General features: G+C 31.1%; 1 protein-coding gene across 10 annotated transcripts in view; it reads left to right on the top strand.

The window, feature by feature from the left end:
- Nucleotides 1-25,561, top strand: part of LOC114330194 (adenylate cyclase type 5) — a 1,795,244-nt gene that overhangs the window by 1,586,556 nt on the left and 183,127 nt on the right. For 9 of the 10 annotated variants that reach the window (XM_050641848.1, XM_050641851.1, XM_050641852.1 and 6 more), the window contains 3 exons: nucleotides 2,253-2,343; nucleotides 2,401-2,517; nucleotides 18,367-18,468. In XM_050641848.1, coding sequence (XP_050497805.1) covers nucleotides 2,253-2,343; nucleotides 2,401-2,517; nucleotides 18,367-18,468 — 310 coding nt within the window. The remainder of the gene's footprint in view (nucleotides 1-2,252; nucleotides 2,344-2,400; nucleotides 2,518-18,366; nucleotides 18,469-25,561) is intronic. The other variant, XM_050641855.1, reaches the window with a different exon arrangement.

The raw sequence follows: 25,561 nt of genomic DNA, 5'->3' as shown, positions 1-25,561 counted from the left end.
GTATTGTCGTTCTCACCTTCCCGCAAGTACACGCAGCAATCTACCATATACCTACTGAGAAAACACCCGACGTCTTCTGAACGTTGGGTTCGATACTAATAAATACTCTGTAATCCCCGACGTTGAGCAGTCGTTAAATGTCTTCCAGTAAATTACATTGTAGTATAGAGGTTATACCCGACGTCAGCTTAACGTTAAACCTTAACCTAATAATTAACGTTGGTATTCTCAACGTTGGATTGTCGTTGTCGTCTTCCCGAAAAATATGTCTACCATACTCGATAAAACACCAACGTCCTGTGAACGTTAGCATCTATCCTAAAAAATACGTTGTAATTCCCGACGTTGAGTAGTCGTTGATGTATGCCACTTAATTGCACTTATAGTACAGATAGGTTAAGAGCGACGTCAGCTTAACGTCAAACCTTATCCTAATAATTGACGTCGTTATTCCCGATGTCGGTTGGTCATCAGATTATATGACTTATTAGCAGCAACGTTGGTCCATAGGAAAAACAGACGTAGTGCTTGGTTAAGGCTTATTGTGAACCAATTTTGTCCTTAAATTTAACGTCCCATTAAGACAAAATTGGTTGCAGGTCGTAAAATTGCTACTTGGGTAAGGTTTGTATAGTGTTTTAACTTACATAAAAAATTTTTATTACAATAAAGCTACGTCTTCAAGAAGCATCGATAGAACATGTTGCAAACATTTGAGTACCTGCATTTCTCCATTCAATCTTGTGGGAAGTTCGAATGGTTCAATTAGATGATTATAAAAAATATTCCCAGCCCACAAATTCATACTTTTGTCAACCACGAAAGTTAAACACACCATTCGTAAAAATAAACTTTATCTGCACATAACACTTCACACAGAAATTCGGGTTCTCTGAAGATCTTATTTTACTTGGAGGTAAATAGCCTTGCTGTAAATCTTGCACTAAACGTAATTAACATAATATCATGATACTCGCTATAGAAATCATGACAATATCACAACAATAGGATGTACCTATTCTGGGGTTACAGGTGATTATGATATGACTGTTTGTGTTTAACCTTGTATATTTTTATCTAAGCTGTGTCAAAATAAATAAAACTGCCGTGTTGCCAAATGTAAATTTTAGTAAAATACATTATTTTAATTTTTTGGGGCAACAGATGACTTTAGAAAAAAAATTTATAAGAAAGTTTTCTTTTAAATGGTGCATTCTACCCACACCTTTAAGGAACGCACTATTTTCCGGGACACCCTGTATTTCGTAATATCGAAAATTGTTATTATGAAAAGTTTAAATTAAAAATTATGTTATAATATGCAATTACATTCTTCTAATTAAAAAAAATTTTTGAATGTTTTTTTCATATTACGGATACATAACATCATTTTTATTACGATAACTCAGTTATTATTAATTTTATGAAAAAAGTTATTGTTTATAAAAGGTCTACATAGTCTAACAACTAAGACACTGTTAGAAGATATAAAATTTTATCAATTTTATACGAAGCATGTAAAAAAATATAAATTTCTTCTCTCAAGACTAAAGTACCTTTATTTTTCACAAAATTGAAAGTTGTTATTATAAAAAGTTGTTTGGAATTTAAAACTGTGTTATAATATATGCAATTACATCCTTCTAATTGAAAGGTAAAGGTTCGTTACTCTTTAGCGAAATTTACGTTTTTTGACATACCTCGTATAAAATTAATAAAATTTGATATCTTACAATTGCATCCTAGTTGGTAGACTATGCATACCTTTTTATAAATAATAACTTGGTTCCATAAAATTAATAATAACGGAGGTATCGTAATGTAAATTACGTTGGGTATACGTAATTTGAAAAAAAAAATTTAAATTTTTTTCTCAATTAGAAGAATGTAATTTCATATTATAACATAATTTTAATTCCAAACAACTTTTCTTAATAAAAATTTTCGATATTGTGAAATATAAAAGTACTTTCCTCTTGAGCGAAATTCATATTTTTTGACATACCTCTTATACTGTTGATATAATTTGATATTTGATGATTTGAATCTTTTTTGGACCATGCAGAGCACTTTATGAAGAATACCTTTTTTTTCGTAAAATTGATAATAAAAAAGTTTCCCATATGGTTCCAAGTTACGCAGACACACTGTATAAGGGAACGACAAAATTGATTTAGTTGTTTGATGATATTAATGATACACAGCGAAGAGTGAGTTAAAATAAATATCATATGATCTTCAATATTTTTCAGGCACGATCCTGCGTTATTCTATTCAACTCCTATAATATTTCTACTAGTGTTAATTCCCTTGTTAGTATACATGAACAACATTAAAAAACGGGTAAGTGCTAACAATCAAACTGTTTGATGATTTACATTTAGGATAGTTTCGTTTCAGAGAGGATTTTCCACATTATTCTTCGTCTCAAGGACAATCCACAAAAATAGAAATGTTGCTCAAATTTTTTGTTTTGTGATGGCCGCCTGTATATATGGTTTGGTTATGTTTCGAGCGGTAAGTATAGGTGCTGACGGCAAAAAAATGCAACACGAAGAAGTATCAATGAAGTAAAAGATAGTATATCAAAGTGGGTAAGAAATAATTTATTTCTTTAGGTAAGCGCTTTCCATATGAACGTCATCATCCGAGCTAATGATCAATTAGAAAAAAGTACCACTACTTGAGGCGTATGTGTGAGCATCTTGAAAATATTAATCTGCACTACAATGTGCAATCATGTATGCTATTGAGTTGTTTTGTCCTCCATACAACCCCCAAACAGAAAATGTTGTGTAACGCTTATGTGGCCAGTTATTTCTGTGTGGGGGTTGTACAGAGAACAACACAATTCAAGAGCATACTTACACGATTGCGCATTTTAATGCATATTACAATGATTGTAATTGATTGGTTGAGATTACAGATTGTCACGCATATGCATGCCCCGGAATCTTATATGAACAAACTGGGGAATTTCCCCCATCACTTTCACTACGGTCAGCTAATAAAGAGAAATGACAGCCTATCTCTCTCACGAAGACTTTAACCAATAATTTATGTTAACACCATATCTGAATGTCACAAATAAAATAATCAAACTAGGCTTAACTCGGCAATGTCAATTATGTCAAAAGTAATGAGAGTTAGTGGAAATAATTTTCCATTAGTTTACAGTTTTTATTGTATTATCTTTAACGATTTATTCTTAGTAATTTCAATTTAATTTGGTTCCTTATCCTTCGTTTATAAAGTGTAGTTTTTTTTAGTTACGAAAGAACTTCTGTGTTGTGTTTATAAAAAAAACTAAATATGGTTTATTATTGTTGTGTACCGTTGGCTTTGTGTACAAATCATAGAAAAGTTAGAAAAATGCATAGGTAAATAGTAATTAGTTTATAACTGTTTTACCTGAAACAACAAATAAATACACGTACATTTATTTAGAAAAACATTTTCTAACTTTTTTTATATCCCTTTTCCTTACTAAATTTGACAGAAAAATAACATATTTTATAACTTGGGAATTCCGAATAATTTATGGGCATTACTTAGCTATTATTTAAATAAATACTTTAACAAGCTTAGTAAGTTCTGGTATTTTATTTTAATAATATAGGTGAGATTATTTCTTGTAAAGTATTAAGATATTTTAATTAGTAACGAAAGGGCCCGCAAGAGGCGCTGAGCGGATGAAATTAATGCTTGTACATTTGAATTTCCCGCCAAATGGTGATTAGTTAACACTACGGTCGCAAGTGGCGAAAGGAACCAAATATTTACAGTGAGTTGCCTATCTATCCGGTAATACTATATTATTTATCTATGACGCATATGACTCAAGTAGTGGTACTTTTATGACCATTAGTTCGGATGATGACGTTTATGTAGAAAGCGCTCAGCTAAAGGAATAAAATACTTCTTACACACTTTGATATACTATGTTTTCACTTCCTTTATTCATTCAAATGTGTACAAATGTATCAATATGTCAACTATTACATAGGTATGTAGAAGGACAAGTATTTTTTAAGAGAAAACAGTAGCGATCAACAGGTAGCGAAAACGCGTTCCAAGAGTGCGGCTGTAATTTTGAATATTTTTTCGAGATATTTGGTACACGTATTCGTAATATAATAAAGAATGGCAGTACAGAGCCCAATTTTAAAAATATATTAATATGTGGAAATTACTCTGTAATTAAATACAATATTAAAAAACGAGCCTGTACCGCCATTAAGAAGAACAAAAAAATACAGTTTCTTCAAATATTTTTTTTTATCCGATGCCTAGATTTTGTGTTATTTTGGAACTACTAAAATTTTTTATTTCATTAGTAGTTCCAAAATGACACAAAATCTAGACATCGAATAAAAAAGTTTATTTGAAGAAAGTGTATTTTTTTGTTCTTCTTAATGGCGGTACAGGCTCGTTTTTTCATATTCTATTTCCACAGTAATTTCCACATATTAATACATTTTTCAAATTGGGCTCTGTACCGCCATTCTTTATTATAATAAGAATATGTGTGCCAAATATCTCGAAAAAATATTCAAAATTACAGCCGCAATCTTGGAACGCGTTTTGGCTACCTGTTGATCGCTACTGTATCACCAATATTTATTTATGAAAGTTTAGATTATAATATTCTGTGGAAGTTTAAATGAGTAGAAGAACTTTTTTACCAAGCAACAAATACAAAAGTGGTTTAATTTATTAGTCTTTAATATTTTGATAACGATTTCGGAACTGGAAGTCGAAACGCCAAATAAATTAATTTTAAACTTAAATTGTGGCTATATTCCCACATAAAATCGTAAATTATTTGATACACAGGACATTATAAAGAAACATTAAACACAAATTTGCAACGTCATTTTCGTCAAAAACCTAAAAATGAGTGGCACCTCCTTGATTTTCAATCCACTCAGTTACTCTATGGGGCATTGGTCAAATTAAGTGGTCTATCATATTGCGGAATACACACCCAGATTTCCCTTATGACCTGTCACAGGTCCTCCAAGTTAGCTGTAAAACATTGTAATCGATTGTTAATAGATCTTCCGCTAATTAATTATTCCTTTACTTTGAGATAGTAATGCTTCTTCAAAAATGGCTTCACTATGCATTAAAGAGTAATGGAGACATAATACATCCCTGCCTAACTCCTCTCCTCATTTCAATTTCTGGACTGAGTTTGTTATCTATTACAATTTGTGCTCTTTCATTCCGGTAAAGCTTTGTTATTATTCGTAAGTCCCTTTTGTCTTTGTTTTCTCTCTTTAGAATTTGGACTAATTTTTCATGCCGAACTAACATATCCCAGAAATTTTTGGTGGGTGACAAATTAGCTTATCTTGATGGCCATTCCAAAGGCGCTATATCAGGTCCTTTTATGAACGCCTTGGTTTCCTGGGCAGTATGAGGTCTTGCGATATCCAGTTGAAGTATGTCATTTGATATCGTTCGTAAATAGGGATGTAGAACCGGTTGCAGTATACCAATACAGTCGAACCCGCTTATTGGAATAGCCTTCTTGACAGGCAAAAATATTTCTATAACCGGGATATTCTAATAACCGATCAGTGGTGGCAAGTAGAAGTAAATGTACCGAATATACGTCATAATAGTTCAACACACTTTGTACATGTACATACTATGTATGTACATGTACATAGTATGTATTTACATGTACATAGTATGTATGTACATGTCCATACATACGTTATGTACATATGTGTATGATTTTATTTCTGTTTATGCCAATAATACAGTACCTAGTGTAACTATTACTTATTTTATTAAACCACCAATCTACATTATCTAGACATGCATATGTATGTTAAGGTCAATGTGATAAGTCCCGTCTATATTAATAAGTACCGGTAAATATTAATAGTAACCGTAGCAGTTGGTCAATTTGATTAATAATGCCTTTATTATAATTACATCTACCGGCTTTTATTATTACTTTCCTAATAATTCTGGTTAATGTAATAAAAAGGCATTTTGGGTCGCACTATTGTTTATTAATAAAATTTGACAATAAAGTTAAAATAGAACTTATTAATAAAAAAATATAACTAGATATGTAATAGGTAAAAATAGACTCGTATTTGGTAATAAAGTTAAAAACTTAAACAGAACTTATCAATAAAAAACTCCTACTAAAAAAAACTAGACACCTAATAAGTAAAAACAAACTCATACACACGCATTAGGCTTTAAAATTCCAGACTATAATTACTTGTTTTTGCAGAAAATGCTCTTGTGGCACTTATAATTACAAAGAACGCTTAATTTGTTGCATTTGTACTCTACAATAAAATTTTAGTGGCGGAATCCTTGACCGCCTAAATTCGAATCTTTACGAGCGCATTCACTTAGACTGATCTCAGTATCAGGCGCTTTAAGTGTTTTCTTGCAGGTGGTAAATTCGTTTCTTGCATAAAGTTGGTTTAGAATGCCATGCTTATTACCTAGCGTGTACAGCTTTTCATCTATAACAGAAATAATAATGGCAATAATGTTTCGGCTATCGGCCTTAGCTCTATCAACTTCTGGAATTCGCACTTTAACACTTTGACCTACTTTTTCAACAGGGAATCTACTATGAGAATGCTTTAACATTCTGTCAGATTGTTTTACAAGTGACTGTTTAGCAAGATTTAGAGTGTCCTGAATTATCTTTTGAAGTTTTGTTAATTGCAGTTGCATCTTCTTCGTCTCCCTCATTTTCTTTAACGCTAATACTGGCATTGTCTTCCTCATTGACAGCAAATATGGCACACGCATTATCCATTATCTTTGAATCTTCAATATTCGCTAACTTTGAATTCTCGGTTGTACTGTTGAGTTTCATATTACCAGGATGCTTTGCTCCATCATATCAGCGTCATCAGACTGATCTGCTAATATCGCTTCTAAATGTTCTTCGTTTCTGATTTCGCATAAAGTACCAGCAAGTAAGGATGTTTTTAATCCTACTTTAGCCTTATATATTAATTTAATACACTAAATAGAGTATTACACAGTGGCCGCTTCAGTCTACAGATTGACTAACACTGTGGTATGCCGTATGCGCTATGCGCCGTATTTACCTCTGGTATGTCTCAGTGACTAATAAACCTCTCTCCACTTCTCAAGCTTGTACGCACTTAATGGTATTGAAATTTATCACATTTACCGTTCTAATCCAGGATTTATTAATAATTACCGGTCGAGGTGATTAATTTTGGCATATTTATTACTTTTACCTAGCTATGTATTCGGTTTGTAGCCGATAATTATTAATAATTTCCAGTTAATCATACTTACCGTAACATATGCACAAATAAGTATGAAATGTATGCAATATGTAGATATAGATAGGTAGACATATTTTCTTATTAACATACATACAACAGACTTACTTTTTTTCTGGAAAAATAATCGGTAATCTGAGACTAATTATTTTTTTGGTACATAAAATATTAGTCACTTGTTGCTCTAAAATATAATAATTAAAAAATTGACATTAGTTTGACCCTCCAGAAAACTTCTTATAATACATATTATAAGGCGGTTATTATATACAAGCTCTTATGACTTCTAAATTAACTGTTTCTAAAAATCTAAACAGACAATGACGTGGGTGGTACTTTATGATCGGTAAATATTTGGGGGAGGGTAGAATTATTGGTGTCATAATAAAGTAAGTAATAACGTATTTATTATCGACAATTCCTATAAACTAGAAATCATTTAAATTTGTAGGAAATTGTACATAAAAACTTTTTCGTTGCTTGAAAAATGTTCCATTAAGCGGTACTATTTTATTAAAAAAAAGCAGAACTAGCTTTTGATCGGATGACCGATCATCATCAGTGTTTAAGTGAATCTAACATGGTAACCACCAAAGTAACTCCACTTACCACCATTACCACTTACAGTCATGATGTGAACAAGTCAAATTCGAGCTCAATGGTACCTAGAGCATGAAACATTGGATATTTTAAACATCCATGTTTAATTTCACATTTTTCTTCTATGTTCCTATGACGGATTAATTGTAAAGGGTTTTTACCCACGTATTTTTTACTTTGGTGGTTAGCATGTTAGATTCACGTAAACACTGATGCTGATCGGTCACCCCATCGAAAACTAGTTCTGTTCTGTGATGTAGCCCTTTATAAAAATTTTAACAAATATACCTTTTATAAAGGATTTTATCGTTTTTTGTAATACATGGTATACAGCCAACTACAGGAAAACTTTTTCCTCGTGGAGTTTTACTTAAACGTATTCCTATAAGCGGTTAAATTTATTAAGGAGTAAATGGAAACATTTCGGGACCACAAAATTTTATTATTTAAACCAAGATATTCCTACAAGCGGGACTCTAATAAACGGGTTCGACTGTATATCGTCGAGCTATCACAGTGGCGTTAGTAAAAACTAGAGGTGGTCTGCATCCCAATCATAGAGCATCCCCTACCATAATGCTTGTTTGTCTCGCTGTAAGACGTTCAACCGTCAAGTCTATATTTCGTCTCTGACCTCGAAAACAACTTACCATTATGCGCCTATCAGAGACACCCAAACAAAACCTATTTTCATTACTGGATCAGACAAATTCCATTGGTCATTTCAATGTTGCCGAGCTTTGCACCATTCTTACTGTCGAGATTATGCTTTGGTATCAAAGGTAAAACCAAAAGCGGATGGTAATCTCTCAGCCCCATTTCAAGTAATTTTTGATTAACTGTTCTTCTTGAGACTACCATTCTTGTAGCTGCAACTAAATCATCTCTTACTTGATGGACACTGTAGCGTTTATTTCTGAGAGCACGAAGCCTACGATGGCACAATTCATAGCCTTTCAATATGATAGAACGTCCAGTTCCTCCACGATGCCGATAAATCTCATCATTGGAGCACCTTCTCTAAAGTCTTAACAACGTTGATGGATTAGCTTCAACTCTTCGTGAAATTTACCGTAAACCAAAACCGGCATCTTTTATGTATATACCGGGTGTGCCAATAAAAAGGGCATCAGTCATATCTCAGGAACCGCTTAGAGTACAGCTTTGAGAAAAAATATTAATAACAAAAGTTGCCTCAGGAAAAGCCTGAAAATTATTTTAGGTCCACCGCTAGAGAGCATAATTGAATATAGTCCATGTGGTGAGACCGCTCCCGTCTGGAAAAATTTCTGATTCGGTTTCTTTGTGGATTCCTATTCAAAAATGTCCCCTTTAAACAAATCTGAAGGTTGCCGGGCGAAATTTTTGGGCAACAATTGTTTAAACAATTTTTTTAAACAAATACAAAAGATCACGTTTTTTGCTCCGGAGCATATTTTTTTGAGTTTTGTGGGTCATTTTGAACAAGAAAGATATCTTGTAAATTTTCTCAGAAATTGATAGTTTTCGAGTTACAGGTGATTTAAAATCCGAAAAATGCGAAAATACGCATTTTCGAGGCTTAAAAACTCATATTTAAATTAGTATTTTTGAGGTTGTCAGATACTTCGATTGAAGACTGAACATTCAGCTTCAAGATTATGAGGAGTGATCGCGTCTAATTTTAATTTATACCGTTGTTTTTTAATCGTTAAATATGCGTGTTTATGCGATTTTTTTGCCAGTGCGGCGTGCTCCATTTCAAAAATCTCCTATTTTCTTCCGAAAAATATTTTTTCTAGATTCTTTGTGATATTCTAAATAAAATAAGTTGCTTACCATTTTTCTCAAAAGTTAATAGTTTTTAAGTTATAAGCGATTTAATTTAATATCCGAAAAATGACAAAAAACGCATTTGCGGATTTTAAATCGCTTATAACTTTAAAACTATTAACTTTAGAGAAAAATGTCAAGAAACTTATTTTATTTATAATGTCCCAAATAATCTAGAAAAAATATTTTTCGGAGAAAAATAGGAGATTTTTAAAAACGGAGCGCGCCTCACTTGCAAAAAAATCGGATAAACACGCATATTTAACAATTAAAAAACAACGGTATAAATTAAAGTTAGACGCGATCACTCTTCAGAATCTTGAAGACGAATATTTAGTCTTCAATTTAAGTATCTGGCAACCTCAAAAATACTAATTTGAATATGAGTTTTTAAGCCTCGAAAATGCGTATTATCGCATTTTTCAGATTTTAAATCGCCTATAACTCGAAAACTATCAATTTCTGAGAAAATTTAAACATACCTTTCTTGTTCAGAATGACCCACAAAACTCAAAAAATATGCTCCGGAGCAAAAAAACGTGATCTTTTGTATTTGTTTAAAAAATTGTTTAAACAATTGCTGCCCAAAAATTCCGCCCGGCACCCTTCAGATTTGTTTAAAGGGGACATTTTTGAATAGGAATCCACAAAGAAACCGAATCAGAAATTTTTCCAGACGGGAGCGGTCTCACCACATGGACTAATATGAAAAATTAAAAAATCAAAATATTACAAAAGTTTCCAGTGGAAAGGCACTGGAAATCCCATCATCGTATTCTTCATAAAATTCTGCGCATATTTGATTTCACACGTTTAAGTCTACCTTTGCAAATAAGAGGTAGGGGTGAGTGGGAACCTTCTTATGAAAAAATGGCTGTAAGTCCGGTTCTGCCAAATCGAACTTTGCATACTTGGTCTTGTTGATTGAAAACAGATCTTTTTCATCAATGTAAGTGTCTTATTTTCGAAATAGCCCAAAAAGTAATATGCAAGCTAGGAGGTGTTATTTAATTATTTTGAGAAATCTAGTTTTCTTTGGAAAATATTTAATACAAGTATACATTTTTAATCATGTATTACAAAATTAGACAAACTTAGCAACAGAATACCGAAAACCGCATGTCGATACTTTTTTCTATCTCGAGATATCTTAAGAAATGTGTAAATACTAAACAGCTGTTACTGTCACCGGTAAACGAGGTTAAGGAAAAGTAGTGTGTTATGGAAAAAACAAATAAACATTTTCCAGATGTAAACGTATATAATTAATTAAAACAACAATAAGACAAACAACACTATAAAATATAAGAAAAAAATAAAAGCAACTTCTTACTTAGTACTTAGTGACTGCCTAAATGTTCAAATTGTTGCCTATCATTTTCGATGCAAGCATTCACTCTTTCAAGAGTAGATTGAATAGCAGCAGATTTAACTGTTTTATAATGTTTTTTATGGGGACGGATTAAGGAGCTTGTTTTTGCCGCTAGGCCCACTACTCGAAAAAACATGATCTAGAAAATACGAAACGCCATTCAAAGCACTGCGAAAGCAAAAATTGAGACTGATGTTCAATCTACTCTTAAAAAAGTAAATGGTTGCATCGAAAATTATGGGCAACAATTTGAACATTTAGGTCGTCACTAAGTAAGTAGTTGCTTTTATTTTTTTGTTATATTTTATAGTGTTGTTTGTCCTATTGTTGTTTTGACTATACGTTTACATCTGGAAAATGTTTCTTTGTTTTTTCCATAACACACTACTTTTCCATAACCTCGTTTACCGGTGACAGTAACAGTTGTTTAAAATTTACACGATTCTTAAGATATCTCGAGATAGAAAAAAGATATCGCCATGCGGTTTTCGGTAGTCTGTTGCTAATTTGGTCTAATTTTGTAATACAGGCTTAAAAATGCATACTTGTATTTAATATTTTCCAAAGAAAACTAGATTTCCAAAAATAATTAAATATCGTCTACTAGCTGGCATATTATTTATTAGGCTATTTCAAAAATAAGATGCCTACATTAACGAAGAAAAGCTGTTTTCAACAAGACCAAGTATGCAAAATTCGATTTAGCGGAACCGGACTTACAGCCATTTTTTCATAAGAAGGTTTCCACTCACCCCCATCTCTTATTTGCAAAAGCAGACTTAAACTTGTGAAATCAAATATGCGCAGAATTTTATAAAGAATACGATGCTTGAATTTCTAGTGCCCTTTCATTAGGTAAATTATTTTGTAAAATTTTGATTTTTTAATTTTTTATATTTAATTACGCCCTCTAGCGGTGGTCCTAGAATTATGAATATAATTTCCAGGCTTTTCCCGAGGCCACTTTTGTTATAAATATTTTTTTCTCAAAGCTGTACTATAAACGGTTTCTGAGATATGGCCGAGAGCCATTCTTATTGGGACACCCGGTACAATGCTTTTTCGAAGTCGCTTAGATAATGAAATTGCCAACGAGCGCAAATTCTTAGCATTTTAAATTTTTTAGGTAAATCAATAGCAATCCAAAATGACTAGAAATTTTAAATAAACTAATAATAATATAAAGTTAAATATACCGAAATAAACTTTCCTGTCGTTTTTGTTTTTGCAAAAAGAAAGAAAAAAACTTAATTTTAAGAAAATATAGCCAGGAAAAAACGTTATTATGTAAATTTTTAGATAAGACTTACCTAAATACTTTTGATCCAAATATATAGATGTATATAGAATGTTGCATTTTTTGTCATCAGGATAGTATTTGTTTTTCTAACATCTAACACAGTAAGAAATCTATCTATAAAATAAATTATACAGTCTGTTCCAACGAAAATTTGACCCCCTCAGAAACTCAGAAACCAAGAGCTTCTTCAAAATTCAGAAGAACATATCAATTGTTTATAGAAGGGGGACGAATTTTCCTGCAAAATTCATGTCCTTAAATGTATCCTCGACCCCCACTTTTTTTTTAAATAGCAAGTGTGGTCGACTGGCACATCATTTGAAAGGTAATTTTTTTCTCTAAACGACGCTCTATTTTTTTTACATAATAGGTAATCTACTTATTATGTAATCTACAGCTATTTACATTATAAGTTTGAAGATAATTTTGGACTTAACAAATTTATTATAAATTAGTTAAATCCAAAATTATCTTTAAGGTTATTCAGCAAATTAAAAAAAAAATAGAGGGTCCTGTAGAGAAAACAAATACCTTTCAAATGATGTGCCACTCGGCCAGGGCCGCGTTTAGGTCAATTAACGCCCAAGGCAATTCTCTAGTAGCCGCCATTCAAGCATGTACCATTTTTGCGAAAAAAAATTGCAAGCAGATTTTTTTATTTAAATAATAATAGGTACATAAAAATTGTCATTCCAGTTAGATCACATCAGATTTCTTTCTTGATTTTTCTTTGGAAAAGTCATCTATAATGTCGTTATAATTTATCTCCTTTGTTACGTCACTTTCTATGGACAAAATACAAATTATTAAGACGTTCTTGCGTTATACTTGATCGGAAATTATTTTCATGTCTATTTTAAATCCTTGGCATTTTCGAAAATAACCTTTCAGCAGACACGTTGGTTGGCAACTGGGAGGCACAAATAAATGCGCAAAGAAAATATCTCTCAATCCACTCTTCTTTAAATACTTAGATATGTCAATTATTGGTGATTGGTAATTTTATTGCGGTATCCAAATGAACCTTTAAGTGAATGCATTCATGTATGAATGATATAGGTATCTATTAGTGCAGTCAGTGAGGGTATTTGGCTCCGAATTCTATCCTACTGCATCAATTTACTTGATATTTTCACTGTAAGTAGGGAATAGCTCAAGAAACAAAGTCTACTAACTTAGGGGTGGTTCCCACCTGTTCTCGGGTGTGGAAATTTTTTTTATCAAACTAACACCGGAAGTGGCCAGAGAACCTAATTCTAAGCAATAACTGTTTTATAAATTTTTTTGAAAACTCAATACTTTTTGAGTTATTCGTGGTTAAAAATTTGTCATTTTCATTGAAAAATGACATTTTTCGGAGACTGTTTTTTTGGGAATACCATAAAAATTGTGCATCAAACGAAAAAAACTATATAAAACATTTTTATTGTTTATGAAAAATCAGAGAGATTAATTTTTTCATAAATCTTCTAGTTTTAATAAAAACAGAGGTGGAAGGTGAAAAAAGATTTTTTGTGCATGCTCAAATCGGTGTAGGTATTCAACTTAAAATAACAGAGAAATGTCGATTTTAGGGATGTAATGTTACGAATACCCTTTGTAGTGCTTGAAAAAAACTTTAAAACGAGAACTGTTTAATTTCGGTTACATTCAAACTAAGCGAGATATGGTGCAACAAAAACTGATGACTAATGTATTTTAAGGAAAAATGAGAAGTATATTTAACCACTCATCCACCAGAATTTAAATGCATCGTTTTTCTTCTAGAATACCTTCTACTATAGTGTATTCCTATATTCAAAAAGTCGGACGGGTTTAAAATGAATGGTTTTTGAAAAGAATAAGATCAAATTATAGAGCGCATTTTAATTTTTTTTTAAATCTTTTTTTTTCTCCAGGTAATGCGAAAGTGATAAGAGATACGTAAAAAAATACCTTACAAAAATGTAGATTTTCTTTTAGATAACAAGTTTATTTTTCTTTCATTATTGTATCTCATTATCATTTTCGAGTTACATGGAGAAAAGGGAAGATTTAAAAAAAATTAAAAATGCTCTCAATAATTTGATGTTATTTTTTCAAAAACCATAAATTTGAAACCCGTCCAACTTGCTGAACATAGAAATAACAAAAAGACTAAGTTTTCACTCTAATGGCATATAAAACAACATAATGCTTTTCTACACCCCACCAGAATGAAAACAATGGGAACCTTCTCTGGTTACATCTCCGAGGCTTCTACAATTTGCAAGCCATACGGATGCTGAGACTAAGGAAGATGAGGGAATTCTACAATTTACAATTCACGTCCCATCTGCTCAGCGCGGTAAAGTTCCAAGGAGAATGATTCCCTTCATACTCCACACAGAGTAAATGTTAATCAAAAATGAATAACCATTTTCAATTTCGTTGCAAAACGAAAACACAGCCGAACCATATTCTAATCCAATCAGAGAGTGCTGCAAGCACCCCTACCGGTTTCGAAACTTATTAGTCATTCATCAGGAGGCATATATGCTGCTCTCCCTGATCCAACCAAAATAAACCCCAGCGTGCAGTCCCGGATTGCAACACTATAGTAGAACATAGATAGATATAGAAATAGCACTATAGTAAAAAGTATTGTAGAAGCAAAACGATGCATTTAAATCTGGTGGACGAGGGGTTAAAATATACATACTTCGCATTTTATCTTAAAATAAATTAGTCAACCTTTTTTGTTGAACCATATCTCGTTTAGTTTGAATGTAATTGAAATTTAACAGTTTGCTCGTTTTAAAGGTCTTTTCAGGCAGTACTTACAAAAGATATTGATAGCATTATACCCTTAAAATCGACCATTTATCTGTTATTAAGTTGAACACACCCATTTGAATATGCACAAAAAAAATTATTTTCACCTACCATATCTCTTTTTATGTTATCACTAGAAGATTTATGAAGGAACGAATCTCTTTGATTTTTCATAAGCTACAAAAATGTTTTATATAGTTTTTTTTTCGTTAGATGCATAATTTTTAAGGTATTCGCAAAAAACCGTCCGAAAAGGCGACATTTTACAATGAAAATGGCAAATTTTCAACCAAGAATAACCCAAAAGGATTCAGTTTAAAAAAAATAATCCCTAAATATACGACTTCTGTCTTTTTGAATGAACAGTGTTAAGAAAATGCAATTTGTTTTCTAGAAATGAATGCCCACTTATATTCCATTGACGTATGTACTATGTACTTAAATGTTATTCGATTTTAATTTTTATATACAAATATATTTTTTGTACAGTATTTTTGCCGCCATCTCATAATTGGCCGCCCTAGGCAACGGCCTATATTGCCTAATGGATAAAGCAGCCCTGCACTCGGCTACACTTGCTATTTTAAAAAAATAGGGGGTTGATGCGGTGCAGGAAAAGGGGGACGAATTTTGTATGAAAACTCGTCCCCCCCCCCTCAATACAAATTGACATGTTTTTTTTTTAATTCTGAAAAAACTCTTGGTTTCTGAGTTACTGGGGTGATGGTCAAATTTTCGTTGGAATACTTTGTATATTGTTTCACTGGTATAATACTTATGTATTTATTTAGTGTCCGACTGGTATATTATTTGATAAATAATTACATGATGTCACAGTCATTTAAATATGATATATTTCCCTTATTTTTAAAAATAAAACCCTAGGGCCTATTACAGAACAATATCATTAATACGTCACATTCTCAAATTATTCTTGAAAGTAATACACGATCGTATAAATAAAAAACTAGAAGAAGGAATAGATGACAGTCAGTTTGAGTTCAGAAACGGACTAGGAACCAGAGAGGCGTTATTTGTTTTTAATGTGTTAGCCCAAAGATGCATAGACATGAATGTGGATGTGCAAGTTTGTTACGTTGATTCTGAGAAAGTTTTTGAGAAAGTAAAACATGAAAAATTAGTCCAAATTCTAAAAACAAAAAACATATACAAAAGTGACTTACGAATAATAACAAAGCTTTACTGGAATCAAAGAGTACAAATTGTAATATATAACGAATCCAGTCCAGAAATTGAAATCAGGAGAGGAGTTCAGCAAGGATGTATCATGTGTCTATTACTCTTTAATGCACAAAGTGAAGCCATTTTTGAAGAAGCATTGCTATCTCAAAGTGAAGGAATAATAATTAACGGAAGATCTATTAACAACATAAGATATACAGATGACACCATAATTATGGCAAGCTCTGCTGAACAACTCGAACTACTACTAAACAAAACAAACAGTTTCTGTAAAGAACATGGACTAAAAATTAATATAAAAAAGACCAAATTCATGATAGTAACTAAAAAAAAAACAAACATACAAACAAGCATACATTTGGAAAATGTACCGATATAAAGGGTTGATAAATACAAATACCTAAGGAAACTGGATTTCAGAGAAAAATGATCGAACAACAGAAATAAGGACCAGGATAGAAATAGCAAGATATGCGTTTGTAAAAATGAAAACAGTTCTCTACAACAAAGACCTTAGCTTAAATCTGAGAGTAAGAGCTTTGAGATGCTACGTGTTCTGGATACTGCAGTATGGACTTAAAAGCTGGGCATTAAAGCAAGAACTCATAAATAAGCTACAGTCATTTGAAATGTGGTGTTACAGAAGAATGTTTAGAATAGCATGGACACAGACGAAAACGAACACAGAAGTATTGCGAGAAATTAGTAAAGAATGCGAAATAATAAACACAATATAAATAAGAAAGTTACAATATCTGGGACAGGTAATGAGGGGACCGCGATATGAAATGCTAAGACTGATAATACGGGGAAAGATAAGAGGCGGAATTAGTATAGGAAGAGGGAGAGTGTCATGGTTGAAGAATTTAAGGGCAATTTAAATGCAGTTCTATAGACCTCTTTAGAGCAGAGGTAGATAGAATAAATATAGTGATAATGATATCCAACATCCGATTAGGAGACGGCACTTAAAGATGAAGGGCCTATTAAATTTAAATAACTGACTAAATACTGTAAAGTTGAGACATAGTAAAACAAGTAAAACTATAGTTACCACAATTACGTTACGACTATTGCTGGCAAATCTATTTATTTAAAATCTAATTAACTCCAAACTTTTCAAATTTTTTAAAAAGAATATTTTGTCGAACAGTAAACGTTGAAGGCACCACGGGTATTATAGATAATAACGGTTTCGGTCAACGTATATCCCTCGAGCCCTCGTGATACACACCATTGACCTCAACCGTTATTATCCTTATAATACCCTTAGTATCTTAATAACTATAATACATTTCGTACAAAATTTTGTATACGTCTCGGAGTAAATTAATTACAACCTGACTTTGACAGTTATTTTTGACGTCTTCTTCAATTAATATTAAAAGATATTTCAAGTTTTTTATTGATTTACTTTTTTTTATTTATTTTTTAATATCTTCAATAATTTTGGTAATATATTTTTTGTAAAAATTTATAGTTTTTCAGTTATTTAAGAAAAACCGATTTAAAACATGTATTTTGTTGACGACGAACTAAAATTTTTTATCTTTAATAACTCAAAAAGTATTGATTTGTTTTATTAACTTTATTTAAGTAATTTTACTTAGAATATGTCCGTCCCTCTATCGATTTGTGTGGTTATTTTTAATAATACAATTTTCACCTCCGAAAAGTGGGTGAAATTCATCCCCAGGGTAAAAGCGTAAGTTGTCACCTTTGTTATTTGAGGTATCCATTTTCTAACTAACTACTCAATCATTTTCATAAAAATCGATGGAGGTTCAACGAAATCGGAGATGAAAACCTTCAGTGACTGCACTACTTGTCAGAAAGTTATTTTAGAAATCAGGTTGTAAAATATATAATTAAAAGTAACTATTTATAGGTAAATCTTTGACTATTTTGATTTATAATTATATTTACAATATTTCTATAAATTATAATCAGTTTTATTTTTTATAATATATCTTGCCTTATAGTTTTCCCTTTCAATCGAAGTCCAGTGTTTGAATTCAACATTCGAAGGACACAATAATTGTACAAACGAAAATAAAGGCTGTAGACAATATTACCTTATAGACGTAAGTATTTTTTTATTAAATACACCTAACCGTTTGCAAGGGTTTCTTTTAAATATAAATAAGTACTAATTTGATGAAAAAATTGTTTGTTTTGTTTGTATTTTACTCTCTGTAACATATTTCAGTAATTCCCAATTTACAAGTATGTAATACATTCAATACAAGAGTATAAGCCCATTTGTGATTGTAACGGTGATTATGTAAATTGTATAAAAATAGATACGCCTGGATACCACGTACCAAAAAAGTTGATTAATAACAAGCTGAAAATTTGTTAATACCTTAACGGTGTCTAGTCGGCAAACTTTGTTGTATGGGAACACTGGAACGGGGGAAATTTTAATTGTGGAAATTAGCTGGTTGTTTTTATGTTTATTCAATCGCAAATTATGAAAATAATAGCTAATATGAAAAAAAATCAATGGAAAAATTCAAATAGTTGGCTGTATACCATAGTTTAAAAAACTCATACAGAAGTAAAAACTTCAAGTTTTATACTGGTATAAAATGGTTTATTAACCCTTAAGTACTAACACCCCGTCTCTCAGACGACATCGCTTCTCGAAAGTGGGATATTTCCCTTCCTAGAAAATTTTGAAGGTCGGCCATTTATGACTTTTCAAGTTGGGTTGTTCTTTAGTAGTAATGAACTCGGCAATGTGCTGCAGGTTGTTATTCGAAAGATATTTAGGCTCAAAGTGTGATTTCCGTCTAATAGACGGGGTGTTAGTGTTTGTGCCCAGTTCGTCATTACACATAATGTGCCCCAGTTCGTAAAAAAACATCAAATAGTGGAATAAACCCCCCCCTGAGGAAACTCTTTCGAAAGGGTTAGATGAGGTAGAAGACGACTTAAGTGAAGTGAAATCATTTTGTGATGAAAATGTTGCCACTGACTACCATTGCTACACTGTACTAATTATAGTACCTGTCAGTTTTTTTTTGTTTTAACATTTTTTAAAAACATTTTTATTTTCATTTTTCTTACCCTTTGTTTAACTTGATTATAAATTTTTGTTAAGATTCTTTAATTTGTTTAATTTTTATCACACTTTTTTTCAGGAGTAAAAAGGTACACAAACAATCCTTCCATTCTTGTTATAATGTTTTTTATTTTAATAAATACAGAAAAACTAGATTAATTACTGTGTTTTTTAGATAATCAATACTTTCAGTCAGTCATCGAGATATTTTTTTGCATTAAAATATTTAACAAAAACAAAAATTACCACTAAAATGTTAAACCCGTCTGTCAGGCGGTTAGTTAGTGTTTACGCCATTGATTTAAGATGTTAGTACTTAAGGGTTAAAAAACTTCATAAAAAGTCGTGCAAAACGTTTTCGTTCTAATTCAGAACATCTTCAGTGACTAGGATGAAATATTTCCACGTTAGTTGAAGGCAAAAAAGTTAAAATTGTGACTGTTAATTAGAAAAACATATGGAGAATACTTACATTATGCTGAGTAGTTGAAACTAACACACCAATTAGAGTGGTAACATTATAATATATGGTTTGAATTATAGATTTAAATAAAATATGGTGAATACCAGTCGATGTTTAAGGAATAAAATAGTACATGGTTAAAGGGCAACATGCTTCCCTGCTCGAAAAAACTAGGTACTTGCCAGTTCAATGGGCACAGACCAACTGATAAAATAGGAAATGTACTTTCAATATGACATGACAAAGCGTGACATGGCAAGATAAGACAAAGTCAATTTTTGGTTAAAATCTTCAAAAAGTGTAGTTTTAAGTTCGGATTTTAAATGCATTGGTTGTTAATAACTGTTTGAAAATGTAATTAAAATTATATAAAAAATAAGAATCTATTTTTTAGTAAGTATAAATTAGCAACTCTCTATTCCAGAAAAAACTTTTGGATTGTAAGATTTAAGGTTGGTATAATCCATGGTTAAAAGTGTGAAGTCATTGGTTGTAAAATGATAAGATAACAGTTTAATTTAGTATAATATAATGAGATATATACTACATAGTAAACAATTAATAACCTGACGTGGAAAGATTGGATGGTAAATAAAGTAAAGTTCTTATTTTATGTTTTAAAAATATGTACTATTGGTTGCCTAACAAGATGGGAAGTGTTTAGGTTTAGCTGCATACTTTTGTCATAATAAATTCTATCTGTTAAAATTGAATAGGAGTTGTGGAGAAGTTAAAATAACTAAAATAAAATAAAGATCCGGAAGTGAATGATAATGTTAAAGAAATAATTTTAAATAATAAAATGAATAAAATTATGTAATGTAATTAATAACGAAAGGGGAAATGAAATATGTGGCAGCAAAATCTAATTGAAATTTTTGTTGTTTTCTATGAAGTAAAATAATTCTAGGAAATATAACATGATAGGCTTCCAAACGAAGTGGGTATTGTATGAGTGAATAATGGAAAGAAAACTAACTAATATAGGTCTAAGTGTGTGTTAATGTCAATATGTAATGGAGAATCCAAATTTACTAAATATCTGAGATAGCGAACTATGAGTTTTTGTAATTGTTAGTGCAGTGGACAGACTAAAACAAGTGTGATATATTTTGAGTGCAACAGTTAATAAACTTACGTGACAGAAATGACCAAAAGAATTAAGACTGATAAGTAAGAAAGAACGAATATGAAATTAAATTAAGATAGATGAGTAATGGGGGTTGCCTGATATGAAGGTGGAAAAATGAAAAAGGAATGGTATATATGAAATTATAAACTTAAATATATTATATGAAAGAACTGTGAATGAATGTTAGCTAATAAATTTAGGTGTGCAATACCCTATTGTTAAGTATAGTCAAAAAAGATTCCGACTTCAGATTCCCTTTTATATTTTTTGACTATACTTAACAATAGGGTATTGCACACCTAAATTCATTAGCTTACATTCATTCACAGTTCATTCATATCATATATTTAAGTTTATAATTTCATATATACCATTCCTTTTTCATATTTCCACCTTCATATCAGGCAACCCCCATTACTCAGCTATCTTAATTTAACGTCATATTCGTTCTTTCTTACTTATCAGTGTTAATTCTTTTGGTCATCTCTGTCACGTAAGTTTATTAACTGTTGCACTCAAAATATATCACACTTGTTTTAGTCTGTCCACTCCACTACCAATTACAAAAACTCATATTTCGCTATCTCAGATATTTAGTAAATTTGGATTCTCCATTACATATTGACATTAACACACACTTAGACCTATATTAGTTAGCTTTCTTTCCATTATTCACTCATACAATAACCACTTCTTTTGGAAGCCTATCATGTTATATTTCCTAGAATTATTTTGTTTCATCGAAAAAAACATAAATTTCAATTAGATCTTGCTGCCACATATTTCATTTCCCCTTTCGTTATTAATTCCATTACATAATTTTATTCTTCATTTTATTATTTAAAATTATTTCTTTAACATTATCATTCACTTCCGGATCTTTATTTTATTTTAGTTACTTCAACTTATCTAGATTTCCTATTCAATCTTAACAGACAGAATTTATTATGACAAAAGTATGCAGCTAAATCTAAACACTTCCCATCTGGTTAGGCAACCAATAGTACATATTTTTAAAACCTATAAAATTAGAACTTTAATTTATTTACCATCCAATCTTTCCACGTCAAGTTATTAATTGTTTACTATGTAGTATATATCTCATTCTATTACACTAAATTAAACTGTCATCTTATCATTTTACAACCAATGACGTCACACTTTTAACCATGGATTAAACCAACCTTAAATCTTACAATCCAAAAGTTTTTTCTGGAATAGAGTGTTGCTAATTTCGACTTTAAAATAGATTCTAAATTTTTATATAATTTTAATTACATTTTCAAACAGTTATCAACAACCATTACATTTTAATTAAAATCCGAACTTAAAACTACACTTTTTGAAGTTCTTAAGCAAAAATTGACTTTGTCTTATCTTGTCATTTCACTCTTTGTCATGTCATATTGAAAGTACATTTCCTATTTTATCAGTTGGTCTGTGCCCATTGAACTGGCAAGTACCTAGTTTTTTCGAGCAGGGAAGCATGTTGCCCTTTAAGCATGTACTATTTTAATCCTTAAACATCGACTGGTATTCACCATATTTTATTTAAATCTATAATGTAGACCATATAATATAATGTTACCACTATAATTGTTGTGCTAATTTCAACTACTCAGCAGAATGTAAGTATTCTCCACATGTTTTTCTAATTAACAGTCACAATTTTAACTTTTTTGCCTTCAACTAACGTGGAAATATTTCATCCTAGGCACTGAAGATGTTCTGAATTAGAACGAAAACGTTTTGCACCACTTTTTATGAAGATTTCTAATAAACCATTTTATACCAGTATACAACTTGAAGTTTTTACTTATGTATGAGTTTTTTGATATTAAAAAACGTTTGTCCAACAAATATGTTGCGCATTTTAATAGGTCCGACACGTAGAACATGTAAAAAAACGTAAAATATGGTGTAAAATAAATAATAATAAAGAGTTTAATGAAAGGGTAACAAATCAATTGGAAGTTCTGTCCGACAAAATACATGGGACGTTTTCGTAGTATGACGTTCGAAACCTGTAACCTGTTCCACAATTAAAACATCCCCTGCTCCAGTGTACCCGTGCAACAAAGTTTATCCGACCAGACACCGTTAAGCTACTAACAAATTTTCAGCTTGCTATTAATCAACTTTCTTTTGGTACGCGGGATCCAGACCTAAGAGAACATAATATGCTCTAAAGTAGAAAAAATAAAAGCTAATTGAGTTGCTGTTAACATTAACAATCAGAAAATATAAAATATCATAATGATACAACTTAGAGCTGGACAATGGGTAAAGACTTAAAAGGAAAATGAAGAAGAAATGGACTAAAACAGTATTGAACAATAAATTTCAGAAAAAGCAGAAGAATGTGTAAATATTTATGTAGGAGAACATAATATAGTAAAAATATTTGATTTTAATTAAAATTGATAGTAAGAAATAATTATTATTGTGTAGTTGCGTATATCTGTTATTATAGTATATTAAGTATGGAGAACGGTAAGGGTTTTATACCGATCGAAGACAATTGTTTGGAGGAGGAGCGGAGCGACGACTCCAATTATTGTCTGAGATCGGTTACCCTTAACGTTCGACATGCTTATAACGTTTTTTGCACGATTGATACCATTATAAATTATAAAATTAAACATTTTCGTCATATTGACTAGTTTCATTCATTTTATCAAAATAGATACTTTGGTTGTTAGGTAGTAACTAGGGTGCATAACAACAATGGAGAATTGAGTTTTTATTTAGTTGTCAATAATTTTAAGTACAATTTTGATTATTATAAATTAAAATATAAGCGAAAGTAAATTTGAAGAAATTGAACGGGCTTGGGAAGAAGGGTGTTCCGCAATTATTCCCGAAAAATCCAAAATCCGTTATCAAAATACCTACCAAAGTTTTAAAAAATGGTGCGAAGGCAAGAATTTAACAATCGAAGAAAAGACTCTATTGGCATATTTCGTTCAAAGACATATGCAGTTGAAAGCTCCTGGAAGCATCTGGGCAGAATATTCAATGATAAAATCCACCGTTTTTCTTTATGATGGCATTGATATTTCCAAGTTTTCAACTTTGATCGCGTATTTGAAGAGAAAAAATGTTGGATACTACTAATGTATGCGATTCTGCAGGAGTTTCTGTTAGAAGTGAAACCACAGCCCAAACAAGTGGGATTTCATTAAATAATTTAACAAATTGTACCATAAGTTTCAATATTAATACATAATTCGTTAGTTTTCTGTATTCTTTCAAAAAATAAATTAAAATTAAGAGATTTTTTAACTCGACGGTAAGTGAATTACTTACCGTCGAGTTGGAGTACTTACCGTCGAGTTGGATTACTTACCGTCGAGTTGCTAGTAAATGTCACCTACTGACGTAAAATCTGTCACGGTAAACAGTCAAAAATGATCAATCGTGCAAAATATATATTAATAATTTTAAAATATTTTTAATTAGCATGTTTGTAAGAGAAGCTAAAATTTGGTGGAATTGTTTTCTATGCTTTATTTTTGAATTAATTCTGAATAAAGGATAGAGAACAGTAAAACCACGTAGGTAATATATAACCTAAATCTTCTTACTTGGATTACTTAACACCTACCTAATAGGTAACATTTAAAAAAATTTGAAGTAGATAAGAGATAAGATATGGGAAATAATATGTGAATAAAAAAAATAAAATTAAAAGAATAGAAAAAACTAAATTGGTGCAGAGTGTGATAAACAGATAATACATTAAATAAACGCGAAAAAACGGTTAATAAGGGGAACAGAACAAAATGAAAAATTTTGACGCATATCAAAATTTTAAATGTGTGTTAAATGTAAGTATTCATGTTTTTCGAATCCTGAGAAATCTAATAAGTATTTTTGAAAAATTTAAACGCAGAATGAAAGACTACTTTATTATCGAGGGCCGAAAGTCTCTTAGAATAAATAAAAAGTTTCTGTTGAATGAATTATTTGCAATTAAAAATCACACTAAATTTTCTTTTTTATTTTCACCCCTGTAAATTAATAAAATAAATATAGAAGTTTTCAGTGACTTTCGGCTCTCGGTAATAATGTAATCTTTCATTCTGGGTTTAGATTGTTAAAAAATATTTTTTGCACGATTGATCATTTTTGACTGTTTACCGTGACAGATTTTAAGTCAGTAGGTGACATTTACTAGCAACTCGACGGTAAGTAATCCAACTCGACGGTAAGTACTCCAACTCGACGGTAAGTAATTCACTTACCGTCGAGTTAAAAAATCTCTTAATTTTAATTTATTTTTTGAAAGAATAAAGAAAACTAACGAATTATTTATTAATATTGAAACTTATGGTACAATTTTTTAAATTATTTAATGAAATCCCACTTGTTTGGGCTGTGGTTTCACTTCTAACAGAAACTCCTGGAGAATCGCATACATTAGTAGTATTACTAGTATTGCACAAAATTTTTTCTCTTCAAATACGCGATCAAAGTTAAAAACTTGGAAATATCAATGCCATCATAAAGAAA

This window comes from Diabrotica virgifera, chromosome 1, assembly GCF_917563875.1.
Source record: "Diabrotica virgifera virgifera chromosome 1, PGI_DIABVI_V3a".
NCBI classification, from domain to species: domain Eukaryota; kingdom Metazoa; phylum Arthropoda; class Insecta; order Coleoptera; family Chrysomelidae; genus Diabrotica; species Diabrotica virgifera.
The sequence above is the reverse complement of the archived record's forward strand: the minus strand, read 5'-3'. Positions and strand labels throughout refer to the sequence as shown.